This window comes from Bos mutus, chromosome 24 (assembly GCF_027580195.1).
Source record: "Bos mutus isolate GX-2022 chromosome 24, NWIPB_WYAK_1.1, whole genome shotgun sequence".
NCBI classification, from domain to species: domain Eukaryota; kingdom Metazoa; phylum Chordata; class Mammalia; order Artiodactyla; family Bovidae; genus Bos; species Bos mutus.
Window position 1 is genome coordinate 61970147 of NC_091640.1, and position 9832 is coordinate 61979978.

Here is a 9832-nt window from a genome sequence, read left to right on the forward strand (position 1 = left end):
TGCCCTTGGTCCAAGTGTGCAGTCCCAGCACAGCACCCACTCACAGGAAGCCTCACCCACCTCAGAGTCCCAGAAGCACAGGGATGGAGACACGAGCTGGAGGAAGGGGAGACCTGTGTGCCTAAACCGGAAAGATGATTCCTGAGCTCAGCCCTGCTGCTCTTAGGGCTCCTCCTGGTTATGTGTCCTGACCCCCGAATGACACTGGAGGTCAAAGACCCCAGAGCTGAGACTGGGTGGGCTGAGCGAGGATGGAGTCTGCTGGAGTCTGATGGCGGAGCTGAGTATAAAGAAGAAGGAAATAGCAGGAGAAAAGATCCAAGACGGAAAACAACAAACATGCAGAATAAGAGCTCCAGTCAAGGCTTCATCATGGGCGCTGTCAGAGAGCAGGGAAGCCCCCGGGCCAGAGCAGGGTGAACGTCTTTGGGTTCAAAGAGAAAGGGCTCTGAGCCCAGAGACAGAAGTAAGGAGCCCCGGCTGGGCCTGGAGGAAGCCCAGGGGACAGAGCAGGAGTCGAGGACTCAAGGGAACCACTGACTGAGCTGATTCCTCCTGTGAGTAAGTTACCAAGGTTGGTGGTACAGAGGCTGGCTTTGAGGAAGAGTAACTAACTGATGAAGATCAAGATTTTGTTCTGGAGGAGGAAATGGCAACCCACTCCAGTATTCTTGCCTGGGAAATCCCAGCGACAGAGGAGTCTGTCGGGCAACAGTCAGTCCATGGGGTGGCAAAGAGTGGGACACGACTGAGCATGTATGCAAAGCAAAGGATTTTGCTTAAATTTAGAGGGAACTTTGGTTAGTTCAAATAAGAATCCATATCACATCCTGGTCCCCCCTCCTTTTCAAAAGTCCTCCTGGCATGTATTAGACAAGGTGAAGACACCACGATGTCACACAGTGTCACAGGACACTCAGCACTTCTCAGACGATTCTGCAAGTCAGTACTTGCCACCTGTCTTTGGGTATTTTCTAAATATACCAACATCATTGGCATCATGAATCCCAGAATCCAATAAAACTGAAGAGGAAATGACATGTCCAGGAACCATCCCACATATTTCTAATACCTGTGTAGGTTGCTTCAAAATAGCTCCTCTGCTCTCCTCCTGTTTTCCTCCATCCTTGTGAAGGGCGTGAAGGTTCACCAGCTTTGCTGAGGTGCACATCCTAGGGGGCATTTTATCTCTTCCTTCTTATTACGCACGTGATCATACCCATCTGCAGGTAAACTGGTTACTTGAGAAAACCCTTCAAGCTTTCAATAACAGGATATCTGCCAATTACTGTTTTATTTATTTATTTTTTTAAATTTTATTTTATTTAACTTTACAATATTGTATTGGTTTTGCCATATATCAAAATGAATCTGCCACAGGTATACATGTGTTCCCCATCCTGAACCCTCCTCCTTCCCCATACCATCCCTCTGGGCCGTCCCAGTGCACCAGCCCCAAGCATCCAGTATCGTGCATCGAACCTGGACTGGCGACTCGTTTCATATATGATCAATTACTGTTTTAATATTCCCATACTGATACAGATCCGTACAATGTAAATAGCATCTGAACAGGATGAATCAGATTTACCTTAATGTCCCTTAGTTGGGGAATGGTCTTGTCTGTAGGTGTGTCATGGCAGACTGAGACAGTTCATTCTCACCACCCGTCTCCCCATTCCCATGCCTCCAGTTCCACTCGGGACAGTCATCCTACTCTGTGCTTAGCACCATCCAACCCTCTCTCACATCTCCTGTCTCTAGAACCATTTCTACAGCCCTTCCTTTCAGCAGTTTTTTTTTTTTTTTTTTTTTAACATTCCATTTTTTTTTTTTGTTTTTCAGGTATACACGTGTTTCCCATCTTTGTGACCCCTCCTCCCCCCCCCTCCTCTGTCCATCCCCTGGGCAAGAATACTGGACCAGCCCCAAGCATCCAGCATCTTCCCAATCCAGGGATTGAACCTGGACTCTTATGTCTCCCGTGTTGGCAACCTGTTCATTTCACCATGTTTCAATGCCATTCTCCCAAATCTTAAAACCCTCTCCCTCTGAGTAACAGAGTCCATAAGACTGTTCTATCACATCAGTGTCTCTTTTCTGTCTCAGGATACAGGGTTATGGGTCTCTTAATTTTTCTAAATTCCATACTGTTCTTTTGTGCATTAGTATACTGTATTTATGTTTTTCCATTTGAAAGAAGGCTTACTTGATTCCATCTGAATATAATAGGATCACATCCAGTTTGATTATCTATTTTATAATTTCAAATGATTATTCTCCATTTAATGGTTCTTAGTAATGTTCTCCATTGTGTATATGTACCACAGTGCTAGAAGCAGGGACTTATCCATTCATCTGCTGATGGACATTTAGGTTGACTTCCATGTCCCTCATCCTATAAACAAACTCTGATGAACATAGCACCATCCATTGTCACCCTTTCCCTTCTGCAACCAGGCTCTGTGTTCCTGGACGTGACTCTGGCAGCACATATTTTGACTTGACATTTGTCATTCCAATTGATTTCTCAGTGTTTGCAAGAAAACGTCAGCTCCATAGTCAGTAAATGTCCCACTCTTTGCTGACCCTCTGGGCTCTAGCCCACCAGGATTTCCTCTGTCCATGACCACCTGACAGAACATCCAGGCAAGAATACTGAAAGATTTCTGGTTGCCATGCCCTCCTCCAGGGGATCTTCCCAATCCAGGGATTGAACCTGGGTCTCTTATCATCTTTCAGGATCTGGCAACCTGGTTCTTTACCACCAGTGCCAACTGGGAAGCCCCTTGAATTGATTAAAATTATATATTAAGGAAGGACTGAGTAAGTCCTGGAAAGTCAAAATTTTATTCTATAACCAGAGTCTGCCTACTTTATCATGTCAGAAAGATCCCCACTGCTCTCCAGGATTAGCTTTTATGGGTCTCTTAATTTTTTGGTAGAATGCAGGAAGAGAGAGACTGTTCCTTTGTGCATGAACTAGGAATCAGTGACTCTTGGTCTCTCCACATTTGAAAGAATGTTCTTGATTCTAAATACAGAATGAGCAGTCAAAGGGGTGATCATATAATGTGTTTGATTATCTATTTTTATAATTTCTTAATGATTCACTCTCCATTCATTGAGTTCTTAATTATGTTCTATGACTTAGTACTGAGCTTAGTGAAGGGTCTGGGACCACAGTGCTAGATTCAGGGACTTAATGACAAGGGAGGTTTGCCAGGAATGCTCCTTTTTACATTTGGGCTGCCACTGACTTCCTAAGCCTCATCCTCTGAGACAAACTCTGAGAAGATGATAAACCATCCTTCCCCACCCCATGACTTTGCAACCAGCCTCTGTGTTCCCGGACGTGACTCTATGCATAACTTTTAGTATAAATATCTCACCAGGACTGCCAGGGACAGCTGTCATCAGCACCTTCAGTTTCTCAGTGATCCAAGCAAGAAAACGTCAACTCCATAGACTCCAGTAAATGTCTATTATTGCTCAAGGAACTATCCTTATTCTATACTCTTTAATCCTGTTCCAGGGATTTCCTCAGTTGCATCTGATGACCACCTGACAATGAATCCTAATTCCCTATACTTCAAGTAGAAGATGTGCTCCTGAAATTCAGGGCATTGCATTGAATGTTGATGTACAATGTTGTTTTGATGAGGTTCATGTCCTTCTTTGAATGTATTTTTGATTGCTGAAATGGTTGATTTTTTGCTCTAGTAAACTACCATAACTTAACAGTTTAGGCACGGGAGCGTGAGAGGGCACTTCTCTGCTCTCCAGGCACTGTGTTAGGTTCCTAGGACCTCTGTCGTGAGCGGCCCACACTGAGGTTTCAAACCACCGTATTCATTCTCTCCCACTTCTGGAGGCTTGAGGTCTAAAATCAGTGTGTTCTCAGGACCACACTTCCTCGCGAGGCTCTCGGGGAGAATTCTCTTTACCTTTTCTACTCCCTGGTGGTTCCTCGAGTTTCCGGGCCTGTGCCTCTGTCTCGACATGACCGTCTTCCCTGTGTCTCTTCTCTTCATAGAAGGGTCCAGTCATTGGATGAGGACCCAGCTTGAGTCAGTACGATCTTATGTTAACTAGCTATGTCTATGATCTATTTACACATAAGGTCACACTCTGTGATTAGAAATAAATTGGGGGGGTGTGGGGGGCAGAGGAAGTTCTCTTCAGTGCGGTACCACCAGCGATCCTATCAGCCAAACTAAACACTCCTAAGAGTCTGGAGAGAAGCCATGGCAGTATTTCTCCATGACCACGAGACATTTATCTGTATCCATGCGATCCTGAGCAAGCCTGCGCAGCGCGGACACTGAGAGCTCAGGACACGAGGCCCTGGAGCAGCGGGGCCGGCGGCGGCGTTGGAGCGGACGCGGCGCCGGGGGGCGGCGCGCAGGAGGCGGTCAGGGCCTCGCAGGGCCGGCCTGCGGGTGTGGGCGGCTCTGTCGTGGCTCCGGCGGTGCTTCTCCTCCCCAGAACCCAGAAGGGTGAGGAGAGATGCGCTCTGGCTTGTTCCTGGTTTCAGGGCCACTAAGCGTGGCAGCAGTTCAGAGCCCCAGGAGGTGAAGTCCTCGTTTCAAGGGTGGAGATGGGAGGGCAGCGCGGGAAACTGGCTGCCCCGGCAGGGGCTTTTCCTGAGGCCTTCCTGGAGGCTTAGCTCCAAAGCCGAGGTGTATTTAATGGTGGAGCCCTGCTGACCCAGCTCCCTTGTTTAGATGCTGTGCGTGTTTGGTGAGAGAGAGAGGCAGAGAGAGAGAACGTGTAGGGAGGCAGGGAGAGGAAAAGAGGGGGAGAGAGACAGAGGTGGAAGGGAGGGCGGTGCAGAGGGAGGCAGAGAGACTGAGCCCCTGCGGCGGACCGGGGTCCTGGAACCGTCACAGCTGAGGTTCCAGCCCCTGCGTGAGGCTGGAAGGCTGCCCCAGCGCACACCTTGGAGCAAGCTTCCAGGTGCCTATGGAGGCATTATTACTGTACGAAGCTGCAGCATCTCAAGGGCCTGTGTTCTGTCTCCAGACTTAGCTACCTGAGAATCTCCTGCGTTCACAGGGGCAGGTTTCCCAACCTGCCCACATGTCACAAAAGAACAGTGAGCTTGTCGCCTCCCTCAGATCTTCCTGATGAGACACGCCTGGGAGCAACCAAGACAAAACTCCTTTACTGATGGATCAAGACTGCACAGGCCCACTCACAGGGCTTCTGCTTCCCTGGCTCATAGAGATTCCTGTAAGCTGTGAAGGGTGCAGGATCCGAAGGGCAGGAGTTCAGCTCAGAACAACTTGTTCTGAAGATAAGATAAGGCAAGGTGATGGAAGGAGTAATGACAACTTTTCACTAACAACATAACTTCTCAAATCTTTCACTGTTTTCAGATTGGGATCTTTTGGAGACCCAGCCAGAGGAGCGTCTGGAAATCTACTCAAACTAAATGTGATATTTCTACCTATGAGTTTACACTGGACACATTTTTATGTTATTCCTGATACTTATTCAAACACAAGGAAATACCAAAACTCTGGAGTGTTTCATGGTTATACAGTTTTAAGATACGTTGGGTTAAACCCATGAATGAAACTTATAAAATTTCTTCCCAATACAGTGTGTAGTATTCAATTAATATACAACTTTTGTGTTATTAATCCGATCAAAATTTCTTCTCTTATGAAGGTGATTCCTCATTTGTTTCATCTCTGGAAATGTTTAGTGATTCAACCTGCCAATAGCAAAGCTCAAGACTCTACGTTAGCCACACAACCAATGAGTGTTTAGCGGTATCCATCTTCGTCTTAAGTGAAATAGCACAGGGAAATTATGCTCTAATCCATCTCATTCAATAAAATACTCGCTTTCATATTTAATAATTGGCTATCAGTTTTTTGTATTTTTTACTATCATTTCCTATGACCGTATTGTTCTAAGTGTTTCAAAAGTCTCTTGTATTGAGATGTAACTACATTTGTTGTCGATTAGTCTCTCCGTTTGTCTGACTCTTTGCGACCCCATGGACTGACTGTAGCCCACCAGGCTTCTCTGTCCATGGGATTCTCCCGGCAAGAACACTGGAGAGGGCAGCCATTCCCTTCTCCAGGGGACCTTTCCAACCCAGGGATCAAATCCATGTCTCCTGCATTGTCAGGCGGGTTCTTTACCACTGAGCCACCGGGGATGCCCAGCTACATTTATCCATAGTTTAAAATTGTCATCTGAGGGGATTACATAACACACACTCATTCTTTTCAGTCTCTTGTTTGCACAGCACAGCGTGTAGGAGTTTAATCCATGTTGTCAGTAGTTTTTCCTTTTTATCTCTAAGTACTGTTCTTGGGTTTGTACTTTCCTTCACCTGTTTTGTTCAGCTGTTAGACATTTGAGGTTTTGCCAGCTTTCTGGCCATTACGAATAAGGCTTCAGTGAACATTTGTGTCTTAGACCTTTTGTGGTGGATGTATTCATATCTCTTGGGTAAAATCAGGATGTGGAATTACTGGTCTGGTAATAGTCTGGTCAACTTTTAACCCTGTAAGAAAGTAGTGATATGTGCCACTTTGTGTACTTGAGAAAGACTTTCTCTAGAAGTGCATTGCTCAGCCAAGGAGATATGTGGTTTTCTGGAGACATCACCCAGATGGGAGCATAGGAGACCCCAGCTTCCCCTCTCCCTTAGAGATCAACAGTGTGACAGCTGTTCTTGAACAACACACCTCCCGAAAAAGAAATGACAATACTGTGATGAGAGAATGTGAATGATGTATGAATGATGAATGATGTATAAAGAGCTGTATGTATTTAATGTATGAACATCAGGAGGTTTGAGGTGAGTATATATTTGTGAAACCATCATGCCAATCTATGTAATAAACATATCATCTCCAAATGATTCCTCTTGCCCTGAGAAATGTTATGTTCTGGGAAATAAAATTTATCAGTTCCTTGCTTTTTGGGTTGGTGGACTTCAGGGTCACTTGTCAGCCCTTCTTCTCACTGGATGCTCTCCCAGTCTTATCCCATCTCTGCTTCAGCCACGATTACCATATTTCTTTCAGTAGCTCTAACATATGTATCATCTGTCTTACCTACTTAGAGACTCAGTTTACATCCCAAGTCTGAGTTCTAGACGCTTATAGTTGGGCTCTTACATGGGTTACAGAGCCTTCCATGTTCTGACAGCAGTCTGCCTTGTTAACCTCATCATCCTGCACTATTTTGATGTCTATAAAGGATAATATCTTTCTATATGATCTTTCCACGTGTGGGGGGTCACTTGCACTTTGTTGAAAACAAAAAATGATGAGCAACAAGTGACATGAACAAGCCATGGTTTTATTGATAATGTATTTCAGAAAACTAAAAATTTAGACATCTACGTGTCCCACATACCACCTGAACTCAATGTGAATGTCTAGGTTTGAAAAGTAAAAATAACTTTTGAAATAGGAGCTATGATATTTCAAACTTAGTAGAAGATAGAGTATGGAAATAACTTTTTAAAATATAGTGAACACTTTGTCCAAGGAGGTGTTTTCATGGGGAATAGAGTAGGTTACATGTTTTGTAAAAAGATAGAGACAGACAAACAATATTTTATCCAATACATTGTGAGTGGTGACTATACGTTTGGAAAGGAAAATGCATCCAAGGGAACCTGTTGCACCAGCATTCAAGCTCCGGGAACATCTCTCTGAACGTCCCCGAGTGTGGCCGCTGCCCAAGGACGTCTAAGGGGAAGAGACTCGGCCACAGAAGAGGATGCTGTTGGTCTTGATGTGCTTGATGAGGAACAGGAAAGGGTGATCGCAGCAGAAACTCTCAGAATTTCTTCCTGCTCTTTCAATAATTTCTACATCAGTAGCAGCTGCGGCCTCCGTGCCCTCCTCGGTCACCTCCACAAAGGACTTGTGGAAGACCTTTGACACCACCAGATCGCGTCCCCCGGTCATGCCCGAGAAGTCGGCCACCCCATCACGGAAGGCGTCCACCATCCCCAGGGCTTGCAGTGTGGGCACGAGGTCGTAGCTCTCTTCCACTTTAAACCGAGGCAGGTATAAGTCCACTTGTCTCTTCCTCATATTCTGTGGGCTCGTCCACGCTATTAACTTCTCAGCAGTGAGCTGGTCTTCAAGCTGTAACAGTGGAAAAGGAACAACTGTCAGGATTCTCAGCGGTCATGGAGCCCACCTAACCTAGGATTGAATTGTCTGGAAAACAATTATCTTCACAGTAAACATGAATACAGGAGGTTCAGTTATATTATACATATAAACTCACTATATTATATACATATATTTATATATTGCATGTAATCTCATTGTATATTATAAGCTGAATATTTTGTAATATTTATATGATAAACTGAGCCTTCTGTATATATATGTGTATATATATCCATACATAACAGCAGAACGATTAAATAAATTTATTTTGTAAAAGATGAACTATATATCTTCACTTCTTAAGTTGCCAGATCACTACATGTTTCATTTTCAAATAGTCTTGTCTTGTTAATGTCTTTTTGTGCATAGTTTTTGCATGATATAATTATAGTGTACAACCCATTATTATTCCTTTTACTTGCTTGACCTATTTGAAAACGTTTCCTGTATAGATATGTTTCTCTGATCAAGTTTAAATTGTTGCATAATACCACCATTAAGTAGAGATTCAGTGTATGTGTTTACTTAATTAACATTTTTAGGCATCATGTGTTAGTCCCTAAGCTACCGCATATATATTTTACGTGTGGCAAGTTCACTGCAAATTCAGCATCATTGGCTATTACAGTAATTGCAGATGGCCATTTATGGAACGACTTTTACATGCCGGATATTGTTATTGGTTTCTTTACAAATTATCTTGAACCAATATAACAATGCTAAAAGGAAGATTCACTTTTTTTTAAATTCCCAGCAATGAGGCTCCAAAGAACTCTGAGAGAATGCGTCTGAATAGAAAGTGAGCATCAAGATAGGTTGGTTTGTCTGCTCTCTACGAAGCATGTGATTCAGTCTGCAGGATGGAGCTCAGCAGTGTTTTACTTTGTTTGATGTTGTTCATGAGTGAAAGAGTCACCTACATTTGACTCTTAGTCTCCCCTGTCTTCAAATGAATAGACTGGAGTAGGTGAAGTTTTGACGGTTGCAAAATATTCACATGTGAGCCAAGCATATTACTTTTTGAAGTGGCATTCTAGTTTTCTCAGAGTATTACTGGGGCCTGTGAAGTTAAGATTTTCTACATATTCTTCCATATCACACTATAAGGTCTATTTTTTTGGAAAGTGACAGGATGCCAAGTTCTCCTTCATGATTTTCCATTAGACTCAACAGAGAAGAAATGACACACTCCAGTATTTTGCTCTCCTGGCACATCACCAGCATTCTGTGAGCACTGCTTCTGTGAGCAGCCCGCACAGGCGCTGTGTCGCCAGCAATGTAAGCAGCAGCATGAAGCGCCACAGGCACCAGGTTTTACCTCCTGCAGACCGTCTACTTCATCGGGCAGCAGCACCATCATGCTTAGCTCGGAGCCTTTGTACGGGATTTCCAGGATCTTGGCTTGCACGTCCTCCAGTGACATGAAATTGAAACTATTGGTTTGTTTCATCATCTGCACAGGTTTGCTTGCATCCTGCAATAAATTCATGTGGCCAAAAATGCTAAATGGGCATTAGTCCAAAAGAAAAAAAAGATAATCTTATTGAGATACCAAACTCATCTTCCTTCTAAGAGATGGTTTGGGAAATCTGTGAATTAGAGACAAGAGTTTCTTCACCTATACCAACTAAATAAAGGCAAAAAAAGACAGCCTCGATAGATCCTACTTCTAC

General features: G+C 44.2%; 1 protein-coding gene across 1 annotated transcript; it reads right to left on the reverse strand.

The window, feature by feature from the left end:
* Positions 1–7445: 7445 nt before the first annotated feature.
* Positions 7446–9648, reverse strand: LOC138985422 (serpin B4-like). The gene is made up of 2 exons (XM_070361814.1): positions 9478–9648; positions 7446–8129 (listed from the first exon to the last, which is right to left on the reverse strand). The coding sequence occupies exons 1-2, from the start codon at positions 9646–9648 to the stop codon at positions 7725–7727; spliced, it is 576 nt and encodes a 191-aa protein (XP_070217915.1). The 3' UTR covers positions 7446–7724.
* Between the last annotated feature and the right edge of the window lie 184 nt (positions 9649–9832).

What these genes read in the sequence shown, in the direction of transcription:
- LOC138985422 (XM_070361814.1), bottom strand. Translation starts at nt 9,648, where the DNA reads ATGAATTTATTGCAGGATGCAAGCAAACCTGTGCAGATGATGAAACAA. An exon ending in AAGTAGACGGTCTGCAGGAG is followed by an intron (nt 8,130 to 9,477) that starts GTAAAACCTGGT and finishes CCACTGTTACAG; the next exon opens with CTTGAAGACCAGCTCACTGC.